Source organism: Mixophyes fleayi, chromosome 4 (genome assembly GCF_038048845.1).
Source record: "Mixophyes fleayi isolate aMixFle1 chromosome 4, aMixFle1.hap1, whole genome shotgun sequence".
Classification (NCBI taxonomy): domain Eukaryota; kingdom Metazoa; phylum Chordata; class Amphibia; order Anura; family Limnodynastidae; genus Mixophyes; species Mixophyes fleayi.
In genome coordinates this window covers 340,039,650-340,061,005 of record NC_134405.1, presented here as the reverse complement: position 1 = coordinate 340,061,005, position 21,356 = coordinate 340,039,650, and the positions used below count along the sequence as shown (strand labels likewise).

Below are 21,356 nucleotides of genomic sequence, written 5' to 3'. Positions count from 1 at the left end.
GCTGATCCATGTGTACACACCTACACAATTTACCTTCAGATCTGTGATCTTCATTTCTCATATCCATCTGCTGAACAGATCCTGACTCTGTACATTGTACAGATATCTGCCTACACTGCTGGTGGTGAGTGTGTACACTGTACAGATATCTGCCTACACTGCTGGTGGTGAGTGTGTACACTGTACAGATATCTGCCTACACTGCTGGTGGTGAGTGTGTACACTGTACAGATATCTGCCTACACTGCTGGTGGTGAGTGTGTACACTGTACAGATATCTGCCTACACTGCTGGTGGTGACTGCGTGCACACTGCCACATCGTTCCATCGTAGACAGTGATTTTTAGGTAGTTTATTGTACCAAATCAACAGATACGTTGTGTTTTGGTACAATAAACGTGATCGTGGAAGCGTACACACTATTAGAATATCTGACCAAATGGTTGTGAATCGTGTGATCTGCACGGTAATTGCATAGATGTGTACCCAGCTTTATATTGGCAAGATACCATGTGCCATTCTCGTAATGACTCAGATTAAATTATAATATAATGGGGGGCTTACACTTAAATGAATGATTTATGAATGATTTATGTTTTAATACGCAGTGTGAGTGGATGACTGTGAACAAGATTTACACGTGATATCACTAGATAAGGTGATGCAGTTTTGTTTATACAGTGTATAGTTTGTTAATAAAGTATATCTGTTGTCTCTGGAAGTTTTCAGTCACTGGGGTCATTAACGACCTGCAATATCAATTAGCCTAATTACTAAACTTTTTCACGCAATAGTGCCACCTGCTAGTGATGTGGCTATGCAGCCCAAGATGTGTGTGTGTGTGTGTGTGTGTGTATACACATATATATGTGGTCAGTTTCCTAACACGTCTTTCCGTCCTGTGTATGTACTGCAACCATTTAATTTTGTACAGCGCTACAGACTTTGCATGTGCTTTATAAATAATTGATCCCACACATACATATTTATAAGCTACTAGCACACCTGCACATAACGCAACTTGTCAGTTCGGTTTAGTCTATTAACCCTCCTGTAAAACAGAGATTTCCCCCCCATCTAAGGACCAGGGCGGATGATTGACAGGTGGAGTCTGCAGGGCTGTTGTGCAGTCCTTGGTTTGTTATTAGCTACAACATGAGCTGACACAACACACAACAGTGCGAGGACCTCAGATCTGTTCCAGAGGACATGGGGGGGTCGGAACCAGTCAGATGCTGCTTCCCTCTGCTCTGTTCTGGGGCAGAACTGGGGGGTGGGTTCCCTGTAACAGGACAGACCGCCCCTCTCAGCCCAAACCATCAACATCAAACCTTCTTAATGCTCTTTTCATAGGAGAACAAGATACCTGTTGTTAGTTTGTGGCTGAGAGAGAGCACATCCCTGGAGGAGGTGACAGCGGGTAAGTTACCTGAATCATACGGTGACACAAGTTACCTCTTATAATAACTGACACTTTGTGTCATTTGTAACATTTGTTATATCTAGAAATGCAACAATGTCGTCACTTTTATGTGAAAAATAACTCAGTTGTTTGTTAATATAATCATCAGTGTAAGATACAGCAACATATCTATGTAACCTGGAGACATAGTAATAATGTCTTTCTGTCCGGTATGTGTAAAAAATTGAGTTAACATTAAAAAATGATGCAGAGTCTGCTTAGTGGAGTCTTGCCCCTGAGCTAAAATTTGCCAACCAGCCCCTGATGTCACAGGTGGGGAGGGAGGGGGGCATTCAGGAAGTGTGTATACAGCCCCCATTACAGTATGTTCACTGATCCTGATTATAATGCAGTTACCTCTGTCTGTCTGCACTATTATTTCTGTGTTTGTTCCCAATTGTAAAGCGCTACGGAAAATGCTGGCGCTACATAAGTAAATGTTACTAATAATCATTTATTACTTTTATTCTTAATTGTCTCTAAATAGTGAGAATTGTATTCAATATACAAAATAAGAGATACTGTACTGTGCTCTTTGGTTAATGTTTACAAATAGGGACTTTATCAAGGACACAAACTTGAGTTATAGATCTGTACAACTTAAATTGGCAACGATGCATTTAGTACCCCATGAAATAATCTAGTAATTATCCAGGAAGATACATAGATTGGATTTTGAGGACCGCAGCATTCGTTGTCCTTCTTACTATCTAAATCAGCGTTTCTCCACTCCAGTCCTCAGGACCCACTAACGGTGCAGGATCGCCAGGTGACCAGTGAAATAATTATACCACCTGTGGATCTGTTACATTGTAGCAGTCAGTAATGACTACACCTGTGCTCCAGCAAGGAGATATGGAAAACATGTACTGCTAGGGGGTCCTGAGGGCTGGAGTTGAGAAACACTGCTCCAAATGATCTCCTAGGCAGGGTTTCCCAAACCCAGTCCTCAGGGCTCCCCAACAGTGCAGGTTTTCCATATCTCCCTGCTGGAGCACAGGTGTATTCATTACTGACTGACACATTGTAACAGATCCACAGGTGGTGCTAATTATGTCACATGTGATCCGGAAAACCTGCACTGTTGGGGAGCCCTGAGGACTGGGTTTGGGAAACCCTGCCCTAGGGTACCAAGGGCTGACGCCCGGGATAGAAACACTCCGTAAATAAACATTTCTATCCAAGCGTAAATCTTTAAAGCTCAAATAAATGTCCCTGAAAATAAATCAGGATTATGAATTTTTCGGCATCAATTCCAGACATTATTAATGTGACATGTGTAGGATATACTACATGTACCACAAGCAGAAACCAAACACAGAGAACCAGCGCTGCACTTAAGGCTCTTATATAATATATATAATATATTATTATCTAATATATAATATCTCATAGTTACAGATCACTAAGCAAATATTTAAGGTCACCATAATAGACACGATTTTCCACAATAGCAGAAAATAATCACACAATGTATTCAGCCTTTTGTTGAAAAAAATGAAATATAAACAAGTTACATCCAGTAAATTAAGTTATTTAGAACGAGACGCTGTAAGTGACCCAATAACAAGTACATTACTGTTCCAGTTGTGGTCAGCTGATACTTTGTCACAAATAACAGGAACTGTTTACCCACAACAAGAAGACCAGAGCGTCAATATTGTTTTATTTAAATAAATAGACACAACCTACAATAAGGAACTGTTCTCACCAGCCCTATCCCAATGCTGGGGGTAATGTATACACACCCTCCCAATGTACACAAAGCTTATTATCAATAAATGCTTCCAATCCACCCGTTGGTACTCCTATCACACTCCACCATTACCTGATATATAGTCTCCCTTTATATTACATGGACCCTGTTCACGCTGATCTCTAGCGTCGGGTGAGTAATAGTTCTGGCTATAATGATCGTTTTTAGTTATTGTTAAAGATTTAGTTTATTGTTTAATGTATCTGCTTAGCTTCTATGCTAAGTAACACATCTAAATATATACTGTGATATATACAATATACTATTTTTATATAAAAATAATGGATATTTGTCTCTTGAGACACAGACTGGTCACATGTTTCTGCTAAATTCCGATACTCTCAGCAATAAATTCCACCTCTCATTGCATTTATTCAATATTCACACATTATATTATTATATACTGTTTAAAGACTAGAACGTTTCTAATGCTAATTGTCCACCTTGCGCATTCATAAACACACTGTCCTTTGAACCGCACCCATAACGTCAATCTGTGTCTACATTTGGGGTATTGTGGGTACAACGGAAACTGTCAGTTCAAAGTCCCTCCTAATTCTGCTTTAGGACCATCCCCCTTAATTAAAGAGAGGGGGCACTCTTTATTACATGTCGCACTTTTGGGCATTTATATAAAAATAAATAATGGATATTTGTCTCTTGAGACACAGACTGGTCACATGTTGCTGCTAAATTCTGATACTCTCAGCAATAAATTACACCTCTCATTGCATTTATTCAATATTCACACATTATATTATTATATACTGTTTTCCTTTTCGTAGCTTTGAGTGCCATAATAAATATTTTGGAAAAACAAAAAGACTAGAGCGTTTCTAATTCTAATTGTCCACCTTGCGCATTCATACACACCCTGTCCTTGGAACCGCACCCACAACGTCAATCTGTGTCTACGTTTGGGGTATTGTGGGTACAACAGAAACCGTCCCTCCTAATTATCCCCCTTAATTAAAAGTATCCAGTTTTCCGCTTTAAATACCGATCAGCCTAATTTTTGTCTTAAGTTAATGATGACAAAGAGGGGGCACTCTTAATTACATGTCGCACTTTTGTGCATTTGAAAGTTTTGATTAAGTTGTTTGAAATGCACCTTTAGCTGCGGAAAACCCCAATAAAATTGAAGTCCTTTTGCAGATAGGAAAATGCTCTGGGGTTCTTCCAAAACAGGGAGCATCATCCCTAAATTGCATCATCAACATCCATTGATCTTTTCTTTAAAAATAATAAGCCCCCCCTGCCCCCCAGCCCAACCCCTGATTGGAAGCCACTTGTAGTATTTAGTAATGAGATTCCTGGTGGGTTTCCTCCATCCCAGTCTTATATGATGAATGGATCTGTGCTTTCTCTTAAACTTTTACCGCCATATCTGCCTCTACCCAACGCATTTCATAACGTGACTTTCATGTTCTCTTTACAGTCTCAGCTAAGGTTCCTCACCGCACGCTGCCATCACGATGGGGTCTCTGTTCCGGAGTGAGGAGATGAGCCTGACCCAGCTCATCCTACAGGTGGAGGCCGGGTACTGCTGTATCGCTGAGCTGGGGGAGCTGGGCTTGGTGCAGTTCAGAGATGTAAGTATCCAAATGGTGCCTGGGACTGACACACAGTGGCACACTGGTTAGCATTGTTGTCTGGGGTCGTGGGTTTGATTGCAACCAGGGAAAATAACGCACGTATAAAAAAACAACACAGAAGCATCTGCGCCAGGGACCTGTCTACGCACGAAGGCGCAGTGATGTGTTCTGACAGTGTTATTAAATACATCTCTTAAAAGATGTATCTGCATCTACGTGTCCGTACAACTGTGTCGCAGTCACGTGAACAGGCCCTAGCTCACCCGCGTTCCACCTCTCGAGACGTGCAGAGTCACAAATCAACAATACGTAAAAACTATATACGGACGTATGGGTACACTGTACGGAAATACTTATCTAGCAGAAAGAAACTCCAGACATACTCTCCACTCTAAATGACCCTCTAAATGTTTGAGAGTTAAGGGTCCAAAATAAATTTCTGAGATTTCAGCTAAGTATGAGATGATCTGCAGAATCATCATCATCATCACCATTTATTTTTATAGCACCACTAATTCCGCAGCGCTGTACAGAGAACTCACCCTGCCCCATTGGAGCTTACAGTCTAAATTCCCTAAAACACACACACACAGGGACTGGAGTCAATTTTGATAGCAGCCAATTAACCTACCAGTATGTTTTTAGAGTGTGGGAGGAAACCGGAGCACCCGGAGGAAACCCACGCAAACACGGGGAGAACATACAAACTTTCCACAGTTAAAGCCATGGTCGGGAATTTTACTCATGACCCCAGTGCTGTGAGGCAGAAGTGCTAACCACTGAGCCACCGTGCTGCCCAATGTACATCTATACGTAGTTACAATAGTGTACTGTTCTGCAGGGTTTTTAAACTAATAAAACACATAAGCCTGGGACCCATTCTGACTACAAACAATAACAGGGCATGGCATGCTGGAACTTGTAGTTCCATAGCCTCCGCAAGTTGCCTACTCATTGGACGAATCCACCAACCCACTCTGCTCAGTAACGGAGAGATCTTTCCTGTTAGTATAATCCATTGTTTCTGCAGTCTTAGTATTTATTTGCTATTGTCAGATATTTAACCCTCTGCTGTCTGTTACAGCTGAATGTCTCTGTCAACAACTTTCAGCGGAGGTTTGTGAATGAGGTTCGGCGGTGCGAGGTCATGCAGAGGATCCTCCGTGAGTACAGGGTTCTCTATATGTACAAGAGCTATAGATAAACTGACAAATTAAGTGACAGAGTTTTACACATGCAGGGGAAGGGCAATTTGATGACGCAAATGGAGGTTGTGTAATTTTTATTCCATTGATGAGCTAAATATTATATTGCAGGAGTTACCTGTGTTTCTCGCCTGTAACTAGTTGGGATAATGTGATTATTGTATTTATTTCTGATGTTAGTATCTGACTTGTAGGATTTTTGGAGTGCGAGATGCAGAATGACAAAATATTTATAAGGAACCCAGAAAAGCCCCCACAGACCCCACTCCCCCGAGAGATGATTGACCTGGAGGTGAGCTTTGTTCTATGAATAAGTCATTATATAAATGGTATAAACATACTGAATTAGGGACACCCATGTCCAATGTATGATTGACGCAGAGCATTGGTGGAGGGGGTGACCAAGTCTCTCTGTACCCCCCCCAGACGGTGCTGCAGAAGCTGGAGGGGGAGTTGCAGGAAGTGAATCAGAACCAGCAGACGCTGAAACAGAACTTCCTGGAGCTGACGGAACTGAAGCATCTTCTGAAGAAGACCCAGGATTTCTTTGAGGTATCAGATCTCCTAAATAAAGGAAATGCCCTCAGGGGGGTAGGAAGGGGGAGGGGGCAAGGAGGCAGCTCCTGGTAATTAGGGGTGAGATGTTCTGCAGAATATATTTACAGTTACAATATAGACCAGGGCAATGTGCTGCAGATGAAGAACGATGGGGACTTAATGATCTGTAAGCGATGAATAGAAATAGTGACGGAGAAGCTCTGGGGCAAAATCTAGTAGTATAAAAAGAAAGAAGGCCCCTGGCACTGTATGTAAATGAGGGGGAGGAGACAGTATGGAAATGAAGAGGAGGGACCAGGATCAGTAGATATTCTAATAGTATAAAAACAAAGATGGTCCCTGACACTATGTAAATGAGCAGGAGGAGACAGTATGTAAATGTGCGGGAGGAGACAGGATCAGCAGACATTCTAGTAGTATAAAAAGAAAGATAGCCCTTACCCTGTATGTAAATGGGGAGGAGGAGACAGTATGTAAATGAAGGGGAGGGTCCAGGATCAGTGGACATTCTAGTAGTATAAAAAGAAAGATGGCTCCTGACCCTGTATGTAAATGAGGGGGAGGACACATATGTAAATGATGGGGAGGAGACAGGATCAGCAGACATTCTAGTAGTATAAAAAGAAAGATAGCCCTTACCCTGTATGTAAATGGAGAGGAGGAGACAGTATGTAAATGAAGGGGAGGGACCAGGATCAGTGGACATTTTAGTAGTGTAAAAAGAAATATGCTTGCTGACCCTGTATGTAAATGAGGGGGAGGAGACAGGACCAACAGATATTCTAGTAGTATAAAAAGAAAGATGGTTGCTGACCCTGTATGTAAATGAGGGGGAGGAGACAGGACCAACAGACATTCTAGTAATAGAAAAAGAAAGATGGCTGCTGACACTGTGGTTCAGGGAAGAGGATAACAATCTGTTATTTGATGTTTGTATTAAGACTGAAGCGAACCTGCCTGATGATTTCTTTAATGAAGATACCAGCAGTCTCCTGGAGCTCCGGACGGTCCCCTCCGCCGCTGCTGCTGGCAAATTGGGGTACGTAGCACATGGTGGTTATTATTAAGGGGGGGATCAGAGGTATTGTGGAAGCGATGTTCATCTAGTCCTCCTGAATGGAGGTAGTCCTGTATACGCTGAGTGTAAGTGATCTATAACTGGACACAGAACATTGATTGGAAATCATAATACACACTCTGGGCCTGATGCATCAAAACACGTGTCTGCCACATCTGAGTGTATCGTATGTAAAATCACCCTGTGCCTGCCCAGAAGCGGGACACGCGCCAGTAAACGCAGCCACTTACTACAGCCTACGATTCCGGGGAGTAAACAGGGCGTGGAAGGGTCATAGTCAATTTACAGTAAGGACGCGCCAAACTCAGGTGCACGCAGCCACGTCTGATTCAAGCTCTGAGTGTCTCAAAGTTAATTGTTTTTCTGCTGTCTCTCTTGCTCCAGCTACAGGGCCAGTCTAAGTCCTGATCAGTAGTGATGACAGTCTTGTATGCATGCTATAACATGTGTTTGTAAACAATGTATTTTATGTTCAGCAGACATCCTAATAAATGTATTTCATGGGGAAAAATATAAAAACAATATTTTTTTTATGTTACTGTTTTATCATTAATTATTATTAACTGATCACATTAGTAACAATATATATATATATATATATTAAAATACACATTTTAAGTCATAGAAATACATTGTAACAAGTTGCTGTCCTATTTTTAACACTTCTTTTAATTATTTAAATAACACCTGGTGACCCCAGGTCTGGGTCCTGGTACAGGTGCCGGTTTCATTAATTGACCGCAGTTCAGTGTCTCAGAAGTATCAGATATAAGTCTGAGAACAGTTACTCTGTGTCTGATCAGACCTCTCCCATGATCCTCTCCTCCTCTCGCCAGGTTCACGGCCGGGGTGATCGGGAGGGAGAGAATGGCCTCGTTCGAGAGGCTGCTGTGGAGGGTCTGCAGGGGAAATATTTACTTGAAGTATAGTGAATTGGACACCACTCTGGAGGACCCGGTCACTGTAAGGACTAATGCTGGACCAGTCTAATCCTTCTACGTCTTGTCTCTGTCTTTCAGTACAGTCAGGAGAGAATGGATAATCGGCCACACTAGGCCCACGCTTATAGCACCATTAATGAAAGGGGCTCATCCACCTTAACAGCCCAATCAACTTTTGCACTAGATCCACATTATAACAAGACTCACGTGACACAGACTGTGTGACGACAGCTAAAGCCATTTGTTAGTTTGGCCAACTGAGCCCTTTAAATCACGGCTGCCAACCATCAGTAAATTTACTGCCACTCAGGAAAAACGAATATTTAATATTATAAAAATGATAACTTTCTGCTAACTCTGTAGTCCTACACGTAAATGCATCACACCAGTGTCAAAATTGTGAACATATTAATTTTACTGCAGTATTGTATCATTTAAATTCATCATCATCAGCTATTTATATCGCGCCACTAATTCCTCAGCGCTGTTCAGGAAGGAAACCCACACAAACACGGAACATACAAACTCCACACAGGCCATGGTTGGGAATTGAACTCATGACCCCAGTGCTGTGAGGCAGAAGTGCTAACCACTGAGCCACTGTGTTGTCAAAAAATTGAAGGCTAGGTGTAAATGTTTATCCAGTTGTCAGGAAAAAAATATTTTGCAGTGTTGACAAATGTTCCCAAAAAGTAATCTGTAAATGCGAATACTTCATACACTGTTAGGAATAGTGCAAAAATCAGATGTCTCCAAAATCCTTTTCAAGTGCATTAACGAATGCAACAATAAATAAATTACAATTGTTTCAGACAATTGCACTATATTTAATCACCTACTAAACCGTTCTTTCATGCTGCACTAGAAAGAAGAAGTAAAGAAGAACGTCTTCATCATCTTCTACCAGGGTGATCAGCTCAAGCAGAAGATTAAGAAAATATGTGAGGGGTAAGTTGTGGAGTTGGCTGCTGGCGGCATCTAGTGGTGGCTTTCATGCATTGCATGAGAACATAAGTGTTACAGCTTGACATTGGGAATTACAAAGTTTCCAAAAATCTCTGTAAATTATAAAATAACTCAAGTTTTATCAAATTATCATTTTTGTGTTTAGTTGGATCCTAATTGCAAATATCAAGTGTTTGTCTATTTGTTGGGTGATAAATGATACTAACCTTGCTCAAGATTAACAGTTTGTTTTTTATGCAGTTTTAAAGCGACCGTCTACCCGTGTCCGGAGTCTGCGGCTGAACGGCGGGACATGGCTGCCGATGTGAACACCAGGATTGAAGACATGAGTGCCGTGAGTGAGGGGATATATTGTAACTTACACCTATGACCACCTGGGTATATGTTCCATTGACAAACATGGGTTTAAATGTATAAAATATTTACTTTTTAATTTCTCATCTTCTTCTCTATTTACTAGGCTTGAGTTAGAAATGAATTATAAAGCCACAGGAAGCTTAACATCCTAATGGCGGGTCCAGACGTTCATCCTGCAGGGAAATATTCTAACTCTCAGTCCCCTTCTCCTTGCAGGTCATCACCCAAACCGAATCCCATCGCCAGCGCGTCCTTTCGGAGGCGGCTCAAAATCTGTCAAATTGGGTGATTAAGGTGACGAAGATGAAGGCTGTTTACCACATCCTAAACCTGTGCAATATCGATGTCACCCAGCAGTGCGTCATCGCTGAGATATGGTGCCCGGTGGCGGACAAAGAACGCATTAAGCAGGCACTGCACCAGGGCATGGTGAGGGCACAATGCCATAGGGCCACTCTTGTGTCACCTACATACATTCCTGTGCCTGTAGAAGAGGTTATTTCTTGAAATGCGTGGGGTTCCCACTCCCGATCCATTGGGACATATTGTATATCTCTTCTACTCATCATCATCATCACCATTTATTTATATAGCGCCACTAATTCTGCAGCGCTGTACAGAGAACTCACTCACATCAGTCCCTGCCCCATTGGAGCTTACAATCTAAATTTCCTAACATACACACACAGAGAGACTAGGGTCAATTTGATAGCAGCCAATTAACCTACTAGTGTGTTTTTTGGAGTGTGGGAGGAAACTGGAGCACCCGGAGGAAACCCACGCAAACACGGGGAGAATATACAAACTCCACACAGATAAGGCCATGGTCGGGAATTGAACTCATGACCCCAGTGCTGTGAGGCAGAAGTGCTAACCACTTAGCCAACCGTGTTGCCCATACTCCTTAAGTTAGTTAAAACTGAGGTTCGTTAAACAAACGTGGAATACGGACGGAGAGAAGGTGTAATAACAGACACAAAGGTATAATGATTAAAGAGATTTTACTTAACTTAGTAGGTTGATAAAGTACTAGAGTAGGAAGTCTCAGGCAAAGCTCGCTCCAAGACCTTTAATGGAAGAGTGACCAGGGCACTTATATGCAGTCCCTGGAGAGATTTCAGAATCCTCCTGTTGAGACACAGGTCATCTCAAAATAAATTTTGCTATAGATTTATCAAACCTTTTAAAGAGTAAAAGTGGAGGTGTTGCCCATATCAACCAATCAGATTCTAGCTATCGTTTTCTAGAATGTATTAGATAAATAATAGCTAGAAGTTATGAATATATTTAATCCTTTCTATTCCAGACTAGATTTCTGTCTGTATATAGCACTTTGTTTACTTGTTTTTGTCGGAACCTTGGAACCGCAATGTCTGCGGCACGTGTTACGCCGTAACGCTTACCCGGTGCATTCCTCTTTTTGCAGAAGCGCAGCGGCTCCACCATTGCTCCCATTCTGACCAACATACCCACAAGGATTGAGCCGCCGACCTTCAACCGGACCAACAAGTTCACCTACGGCTTCCAGAACATCGTGGATGCGTACGGTGTTGGAAATTACAGAGAGATGAACCCAAGTAAGATCCAAAACCATGGATGAGATAACTGCAAAGCACAAAATGATACATTGTGTATTTAATGTTGTGAAATTTTGATACTAATTTGTCACATTTAATAAGAATTTATCTAGCGGAAGTTAACGCTGCTACATTGTCCATTATTGATAATTAGTTGTTTGTGCGTCTTATAGGAGGAGGTACAATATGATCCACACATAGTGGTTTACCCATTTTTATTTTTTTTGTTAAGACCCCTCATGTTAAGCTTCTGAAATATAATTTTCTCATTTTTTTTGTCAAGCCCCTTACACCATCATCACTTTCCCCTTCCTCTTCGCGGTCATGTTTGGCGATTGCGGCCACGGCGCCGTCATGCTGGGCTTTGCGGTCTGGATGGTTTTGAATGAAAAAAATCTCCTAGCTTCAAAAAGTGACAACGAGGTGAGATGAGAACATTACTTGTGTACTGTGTTTACTAGTAGAGCATATAGATGAAATAAATGTTTTTATTAATGTTGCGCAGGCTCTAGGGCCAAAGGCCTGATAGAAATCTCCACGTTTTGGATGGTGCCGGCTTTATAAATGTTCCTCAAAGTAACTCCCAAGTCTGTGACAACAGTTTGACAATAATGGGTTTTGTTCTGCATCGTTCTCCAGATCTGGAACACGTTTTTCGGAGGGCGATACCTGATATTACTCATGTCCATATTTTCCATCTACACCGGATTCATCTACAATGACTGTTTCTCCAAATCTTTTAACATATTTGGGTCATCCTGGAGAATTCGCCCCATGTTCACAAACCGCACCTGGACGTAAGTTTCCCCTTTTCCTCTGATTTTGTATTCGGCTGTAAAAAGAAAAAAAATCTGTATTTTCTGAGTTGTACAAATAAAAGGATGAAGACATCAACTTGGCGACTCACATGGTTTCTCAAATGCGTGGGTCAAGGTAGTGGAACAATTCTGTTTTCACTGCAGCCCGTGCGTACCGTTGGAAGTTGACATAGATGTGCTGATAACCGTTATTTTCCTACTGCGATTTTACCATACCTTATAAGGGCCCAATAGATTTTGATTTTCCAAGTTAAGGCCATGCACGCTGCGATATTGGACCAATAGCCTTTTGTCGCTGAAGATTTGGCAGCGTGCATGGCCAGCGTCAAGTAAATAGTCAGGTGCTTGTACATTTCTTCCACTCTATTATTATCTTAAATTATATAGGTACATGTATTGTATGATCTTGCCATGTTCACAGGTCCGTCTTCTTGCTCCTTAGGGATGATCTATTACACTCAGGCCTTAGCTTACAGCTGGACCCGGCAGTTCCTGGCGTCTTTTCAGGAAACCCCTATCCATTTGGGATTGACCCGGTAAGTAAAGATCCCGAGAGGTATTTTTCGGGTAAACCGTTGACACCTCAGGTTATTCTGGGAATGAACCAAAGAAGGTGGGGGTGAAGGGTCGGACCCCACCTAGTATCTCACCGTCTTTCCGTTTCCTCAGATCTGGAATATTGCGAAAAACAAGTTGACCTTCCTGAACTCCTACAAGATGAAGATGTCCGTCATCATGGGGATCACTCAGATGGTGTTCGGGGTGATGGTTGGCCTGTTGAACCACATGTAGGTTTTGTGTAAGGAAAATCATAATCTTCTCAATATAGGGAAACGTCAAAAAACATAGTATCGCTTTACCATCTCTAAACATAACTGTGTTATCTCGTGAAGGGTGGTATCCGCACAGAAGTGAATACCACTGTCCTTGAAATGCGGTCGCTCTTTTTGACTGTTGACAAGTGGGCTCTGTGGTTGGCAAATCATTTAAAACTATCAACAGTTGTTTGAATTTTCTAATCTCTTCTGTGTTGTACATGAAATATTGTGGTGTGTTAATTGGCTACTGACAAAAAAAAGGACCCCAGAGACTGGAAATTCCAATAGGGCAGGGATTTGTGTGACTACTTCAATATTCTCTGTACATCGCTGCGGAATATGGTGGCGTTATGTAATTATCTACTATATAAAAGCCTAGTGGCGTGTGTCTGTGTGTGGAAAAAAACAAAACCAAGCTGCAGCGCCACCTGCTGGGCGAAGTTATACACTGACCTACTAAATTCTTAGTGTGTGTGGGGGAAAAAACTCAGAAAGGGCTGAAATTTGCTGCAGCGCCACCTGCTGGGCAGAGTTATACACTGACCTACTAAATTCTTAGTGTGTGTGGGGGAAAAAACTCAGAAAGGGCTGAAATTTGGTATACTAAGATGTTTTTAATTTGTTAATTTAATTTGTTAATTGTTAAAAGTGTTTATAAAGATTTTAAAAATATATATATATTTCTTGAAGGAGAAGTGACAGTTGGGAGTGGTTGGTGGTTGCCGGGGGTGACAGTGGGGAGTGATTGGTGGTTGCCGGGGGTGACAGAGCGAGAGGAGTGTGATACTCAGGACCGCTGAGAGAGATCCCTGTGTCTGGATAGACATCTGGATAGATGTGGCGATAAAGATGAAGGATGAGGTGATGGAGAAAAATGATGAGGTGGTGACATGTGGACAAAACCACGTTAAAAAAGGGTGCTTGCGTCGGGAAGTAACGCTCTTCCCCTGAGGAGGCCTGGCCTAGCCCCAAATGCATGACAAGAACCTTTTTAACACCTTAAGTAGCTTGATTTGACTAGAATGCATGAGTATCATGCACGGGTTAACTTGTAACTCTATATGTGACATTTTAAAATTTTAACTTCTTCTCAGACACTTCAAGAGGCACATTAATATCATCCTGCAGTTTGTCCCGGAGATGATCTTCATCATATGTCTCTTTGGGTACCTGGTCTTCATGATCATCTTTAAGTGGTGCCGGTTCAATGTCTATAACTCACAGAAAGCCCCGAGTATCCTCATTCACTTCATCAATATGTTCCTCTTCAACTACAGCGACTCGACCAACGCCCCTCTCTACGAACATCAGGTACAACTCAGGCGCCAGTGCAAGCATGGAACAAGCTTAAGGGGTAAATGCATCACACCTTCTGAAATAGGAAAAGTGGAGGTGTTGCTCATAGCAACCAATCAGATTCTTGCTACCATTTTCTAGAATGTAGTAGATTAATGAGCGCTAGCATCTGATTGGTTGTTATGGGCAATGCCTCCACTTTTCCTTTTAAGAATGTTTGATACATTTACCCCTAAATCTTTAAAATAATGAAAGTAGAGTTGGGATTATGATATATCATCTATATATTAACAGCAGAAGTACGACTATTATGAGTGACTTACTTCTATGATGCCGTTGTCTGAGCAGGGCACATCATATACAAAATTAAAGGTCTTGGTCTGTAGATTTGCAGAAAAATATTGGCGTTGTAATCGGTTGCATCATTTTGTCCACCCATGAATACATTACCACTGTTCTCTGGAAAATATGAAAGTTGGCATTACACCTGAGCACCTGCTGGTTGCTCTGGAAACTGTGACAGTTAGTGAACTCTCCCTGTGCACATGCTGGGTGACCTGGAACATGTGACCTGCTGGGTGGTTTGGAAACTGTGACACTTATTTGCAGCCTTGCTGGGTGACCTGAAAAATGTGACCTGCTGGGTGGTCTGGAAACTGTGACAGTTATTTGCATCACAAATATCAGCGCGCCTTGTGGAGACATCAGCCACAGATTGCTGTGTTACTTCATTATTCACTTATCCTCGCTTTGTTTACAACTAACATACCAAGAGGTCTTCGACGTGGTGAAACCTTTAAGGTGGTTACCCCGAGTTTCCCTAGTTACTATTATCATTTATAAAGTGTCAAAGTCTGCCACTCTGCTGTATGAAGCAATCAGTACATACAAGATATGATAGCAATTACTCATTTGTAACATTTACACAAACATTGAGACACAATAGGAATGAAAACCCTGTTGCAAAGAGCTTACATTCTAAAGGATACTCATTTGAATATATATTTGTCCTTAAATCAGTTATTTTGAAAGTAAACAACATATATCAGAATAATCTCCCTGTCCATTAACGTGAAAGCACTTACATCCTTCAGTTCTATCTGTAATAATTTAATTTATTGAAGTGTAGTACCTGTTTTGTCCTGCAGAGGTCAGTGAAGCTTTTATAGTCTTTCATGAAAGGCACGCACATTCTTTCTCCCTGCGATCCTGCCATGTTCGGTCTGAGCGGTGCTCACTGCCTAGAGACTCTTTGGAACTTATGCAACAGAACATAGAAGCGTGCACAGTGAACACTGTTGTGGAACTACAGGTCCCAGCATGTCCTTTTAGTCTGTGGAAGACAGCCTCTGGCTGGCAGGACACGCTACCTACCTAATAAATGACAGTAGCATTGAGCATTGTAGCCCAAATGTGGGTGGTGGAGGATCCATAACAACATAATACATTCAGTATAATCCAATCTCTATCTACATTTCTTTTACAGTTTAGGTTTATCACGCTCTGTGCTCCTCATAATGTATTACTCAGATCATCACTTACACAGTAATATGATCTTTATATGTTATTTTTGAGCGAAACTTGTCGTCTTCATCCACAATTTTCCATTACAGAAAGAAGTGCAGAGTTTCCTGGTGATATTCGCTTTAATCGCGGTTCCCTGGATGCTTCTGATCAAACCCTTCGTCCTACGAGCCAATCACCAGAAGTCGCAGCGTATGGTAAGTGGGTGCCGCTTAATTATAAGCTTTGTGCCTCGTGTTAACGGGGATCGATTATCAAAAATACATGAGAAGTATCCCGGTGATTAAATTTATCTCACTGTTCAAAATTATGGACTGATTATGTACAATGAAATAAAGAATAGCTGCAGAGATTAATCAATGGGACAATTTACGCCCCCAATCCACTGAAACCACACCCAGATCTGACCAAACCACACCCACTTTGGCTGTCAAAACCGGGGCTGTTGGTGGGTGTGATGAAGTGTTGCTTTTTGTGTTTCAAAAAAATATGATGCAACAAAAAGTTACTTATTGACAACATAAGGCCCCGTTTCACTCTGTCCTTTAAGCATCATCATTAACATTTATTTATATAGCACAAGCAAATTCCGTAGCGCTTTACAATTCTGATTCCAATGTGCTGATTAGAATTGGAAGAGTTAAGCAGACAGGGGTCATAAAGAAGTTAATCCAAACTTATTATTTTTTTTTAATTAAAAATACCTTTTTGAGGTTGCTTCCACCTTTTGTGGACAGAATGGGGGAGGATGCAGACCCTCACTATCAGGGAAGGAAAGAGGAGGACCGTAGGTGTGAGAAGACTTTAAATCGGTCTCTAGGCATGTTACGCTTGTCATTTATTTACAGCAGAATATGCGCCTATTTGCCAGTTGTTGGTAAATGCGCCAAGTAAGAACTTTTCAATTATTGTATTACTACATGATCTACACAATTAACAATTTGCTTTCTTGTATCAAATGTGCATCAAAGGTGCAAATGTTCTTTCCCTGGAGCATAGAAGGACGTGTAAATATCAGGTCCACTTGTGGCGGGAAAAAGGCTCTTCGACCACCCTATAACCCGGCATCGCCCCCTCCAAATACAGAATCTTCAGCCCTTCATGCTTATTTTAATATCTCAGTTTTGCTTCTGGCCGCAATACGAGACACATTAGTGCTCCTAGCCTGCATTCAGCAAGGAATGCCTGGATCACCCACCTCCTCTCCTCACTAGGAATGAGCTTTTACACCTTCAACAGATGCCGCCATTAGTCGCAGCCGCAAAACAACAGGAGCATCTCATCATAAAACTGCATTGGAGGGCCACGTTTTTGTGAATGACCCATAAGAGTGGAATGTTTCAATACATGTCCCCCCCATTTCAGTGTCCTTTTACTTAATAGCCCTGAGTGTTATTTGAGTGTGGATTAAAGGCAGCATTATGAGCCGCCTCTGGTTGAGTGAGCTCTCGGCTCAAACACAACTTCTGCCCTTTGTATCTCCTACAGCTTCACTCATCATCGTCACCCGAGGATCATATCGAGATCACAGAGGTGGAAAATGCACAAACAAATCACACCAAGGAAGAGAAAAAGGAGAAGCATGGAGACACACAAGGGGATCACGGAGGAGGACAAGGGGATCACGGAGGAGGACACGGAGATCATGATGGAGAGGTACGATTGTCGACCAAGGGGGGTGGGTTGTACGCTGACAACTAATATTCTTTGTCTAAAGTTAGTCTCCAGCATGTCCATAGAGCGATTAATCCTAGACCCAGACATACACACAACTCAGACATTTGGAACCAAAACGTACTGCACGGAGCCACAAAGCACTGAAGTTGACACTTATAATGTGTTGGAAACAAATATATTGTTCAAAAAGACACATCTGAGGCCATTGAAGTGGCATTATTATAGAGGATTATTATAGACCTGCAGAGAGTGTTATTAGGTCTATAAAGATGTTATCCTTCATATACACTTATTATTCCCCTTTCCGTCTGATGAGAGGATTTTATGTCTGTGGATAGTGGGACCAAAACTCCCAAATTGTCTCCTCAGAACCGCAGTTCCACTTCTGTGTTTTTCTTCCTGTAGAAGTTTTTTAGCCCAAGTCTAATAGATTAGCATAGAAAATATGAGTTTGTATGTATGTGTTGTACATGGGGTGCTAGTGCTGGACTGTCCTGCTGATTGCACCATCAGTATCCACAAGAACTTATAGTATAATCTGTCCCAGACATATCGATTATTAACACACAGCATAAGCGGATCACCCATTAGGCAACACGACTCCGTGCAGGACTCGGCAGGAACTGAGGGGCCCAGATTGCCCTAACCCTATTTGACGAATGAGGGGTGTAAGGAGCACAAACGAGTATAGTGCCTATTGCACCATGTGGTATTCATCCGGCTTTGACACATAGTAGCCTTAAATGCACACTTTAGTGTATTTAGAGATGTGCAGTGTGAGCATTATTTGTGGATATAAGGGAGGAAGTTTGCAAATCTCACTACATATCTGTGTATATCTTGTAAATAAATTCTATCGTGAGATAATCAGTGGATAAATGAAACCTTAGCTCCACAAGACTTGACCACGGCAAAACACCATATATCTCTTTTCTCTACAGTTCGATTTTGGGGATATATTTGTTCATCAAGCCATCCATACCATAGAGTACTGCCTGGGCTGTATCTCCAACACTGCCTCCTACCTGCGGCTCTGGGCTCTGAGTCTGGCGCATGCACGTAAGACATGTCTGTGGTGGCCACGATGGTCAACTTTCTTCACTCCATGTCTTGCTCTCTCGCCTCTTTTATTTCACCTCCTTGTCTTCTCCTTCGCAAAATGTTTTATATCCAGATCTTCATAGGTTTTCTTTTACAAGCCCCTCGTTAATAAATATAATCCAGACTAAATATATGTACTTTTTCTTTTTGTATTAATTGTCTTCAATAATTTGAGTCTCTACATTATCCATCTTGCTCCCAGTTTTACTTTGTAGCTCCACTGTACTGACCTATCTGACGTTCCTCCTCTGCAGAGCTGTCGGAGGTATTGTGGACCATGGTGATGCACATCGGACTGAGCAGTGCGGCTTGGGGAGGGCTCATTGGCGTTTTCATCATTTTTGCTGTCTTTGCCGTTCTCACGATAGCCATCTTGCTGGTCATGGAGGGGCTGTCCGCCTTCCTGCACGCGCTCCGTCTCCACTGGTAGGTACCGTTCTATGTTGGGACATTGAATCAGAGTAACAATATAGCTCTGAGAGGTCTCTGTTCCTGGAGAGATTTTGGAGCTCACATCCTGACATCACAGACGCTAGTCTTTATCTTCTGAGCAATCATGGTTAGGTCTGTATCAAATGTCAATATGTTGGTCAGACCAATAAGAAGCCCTCAGTGGCACAGCGTTGGGGTTATGGTTGAGGTATGGAAGTAGCTGGTGTTGTGTAGCATTTCATGAATCGGAAATTCCTTATCACACTTTCTGTATAACAATTGCAGAGCATTATGAGCCAGGTGTCCGCCAGATTTCACGCTTACTCCTGCGGCTGTTTGACATTTGAACTCTTGACTGTTACCAAGCCACGATGCTGTTCATTCACCATTTAATCCCAGCGGCCTTCAGTCCTGTTTATGATCTTCAGAAACATCCAGGCTTTGCTGGGTCATTGTGGCTCCATTTACCGGCACTACCAATTCTCCTTGCCTTCTCTTGATCCTAAACTTGTTTAGCTGTGGATTCCGCTTTGTAGTTGTTCCTGTATGCCCATTAGTCTTTTCCTGGGTTCACCTGAGACCTGGTGATGCAGGGTACTCATAGGCAAACCGAGGGAAGGGGGGGGGGGGGGGGTTCCTAGTGCCTGGAAACCCCCCTCAAAGCCTGTGGCACTGTATAATTGAGGTGGCTGGACCATGCCCCTGCTTCACACTGCTCTGCTTGAAAAGGGAGAGCTGTGTTCACCTAACAGTAGTGCACACACCATTGCCCAAGTATATCATGGGGATAGGAAGAGTTGGAGAGCAACCAAGCACTGTCTGATATTATAGGCACGCCCCCATGCATGCTGGTCACACCCACTGGCGGCCTAGTGTGGAAATCCCCCTCTACAAATCCTGCATTTGCCCCTGGTACTGGAAGTCTTATAATAAAAGGGATGTCATTGGCAGAAGACCCTTAAGGTGTATCCTCACTCTGCAGTCAGAGGGATGCCTATTATCTCTGTATCACTTCCCATTGTTGCTTTCGCGTCTCTTCTATTCTGTTTGCTTGTTAAGCTCTTCTGTGCCTGTTACTCCCTCTCTATACCTATTGACACTTACGTGTCTGCTCATCCGCTCTGTTTAACCCCTTAACTCCTGTTTTCTTTTGTCCCTTTTTATTCCACTATGCCTCTGTACTAATAATTGAGTATCATTTCTCCACCTTCCTATACCTGAATCTATCCCTTTACCAACTACACCTTCCCTGTCTGTCCGCACAATAAGATTTCAAACCTCCCTCAATGCAGTTCACCACCCAAGTCATATTGTCAGAATTTCCCTGAACATAAGCACTTGAATGTATTTGGTGTTCTTAATGATCCTCGAGAACAGCTGTTCAGAAGCAAAATTCCAGTGGGAAATAAGATTCTAAATTATTATTTCCCTCTTCTCCAGCATCACTTTGGAAAATATCTTCCTTTGTAATTTGATGTAGCTTTTGTTGAACATGTGCCCCATAAACTACCTGACATTTCTCAGTTCTCTGGCATCCTCTGACCTCCCTTGTCCCTTCCTGTCACTTTCGTTCTAGGGTGGAATTCCAGAATAAGTTTTACTCCGGAACTGGACACATGTTCAGTCCATTTTCCTTCCAGCGCATATTGGAAGGATCAGTGGATGAATAAATTGAGAGTCATCATTGTGCCCGTCGTACCTTTACATCAGGAAATGCAGCCCCCAACACTGCAAGCCCCCTGCCGCCAAGAAACAAATATGTATGATCCATAATAAAATATAGTGAAAATGTTCATTTTTGTGTGTTTTGTATTTACTGTCCAGGTACAGAAATGTGGAATCAGAATAAAAAATATCTTGGGCCCAAATGCCGTTGTTTTTGGGGTTTTTTTAAACAAATTTTTATTAACGGTCAAGAAAGTAAAACAACAGGAATCTAATACAGTTGTAAATAAAATAAAGTGCACAATAAAAAGAGAGCTCTGTTCAACGGAGAGAACCGTACTCAGACTCCGTGTAAATATAAGGATGGAAAGACAGGGAGTTTATCGTGAGTTAAGTAAGTATCAGGAAGAGAGAAGGGAGAATGAAAAAGAAAGGAAAGAAGGGCGACCTGAAGCCCAGAAAAGAGAGGAGAGAAAGAAAATGGAAGAGAGAAAAGACGAGTGAAGAAGAGGAGAAAAGAGGAAGTTTGA

At 42.1% G+C, this 21,356-nt stretch overlaps 1 protein-coding gene across 1 annotated transcript; it reads left to right on the top strand.

Annotated features, from left to right (window-relative positions):
* The first annotated feature begins 1,334 nt into the window (after positions 1-1,334).
* On the top strand, positions 1,335-20,954 carry ATP6V0A4 (ATPase H+ transporting V0 subunit a4). The gene is made up of 21 exons (XM_075210640.1): positions 1,335-1,420; positions 4,657-4,810; positions 5,898-5,976; positions 6,213-6,310; positions 6,445-6,570; positions 7,518-7,615; positions 8,491-8,617; positions 9,461-9,543; positions 9,802-9,895; positions 10,135-10,347; positions 11,345-11,495; positions 11,779-11,918; positions 12,135-12,292; positions 12,756-12,849; positions 12,983-13,101; positions 14,226-14,442; positions 16,041-16,148; positions 17,440-17,607; positions 18,570-18,687; positions 18,984-19,155; positions 20,738-20,954. Exons 2-21 carry the CDS (start codon positions 4,694-4,696, stop codon positions 20,829-20,831), a joined length of 2,574 nt encoding a protein of 857 aa, XP_075066741.1. The 5' UTR covers positions 1,335-1,420; positions 4,657-4,693; the 3' UTR covers positions 20,832-20,954.
* Positions 20,955-21,356: the final 402 nt, after the last annotated feature.

Coding starts and splice junctions, on each gene's coding strand:
- ATP6V0A4 (XM_075210640.1), top strand. CDS start 4,694: ATGGGGTCTCTGTTCCGGAGTGAGGAGATGAGCCTGACCCAGCTCATC. Junction 8,618..9,460: donor CTCTGGAGGACCCGGTCACT/GTAAGGACTAAT, acceptor ATGCTGCACTAG/AAAGAAGAAGTAAAGAAGAA. Junction 17,608..18,569: donor ACGGAGATCATGATGGAGAG/GTACGATTGTCG, acceptor TTTTCTCTACAG/TTCGATTTTGGGGATATATT.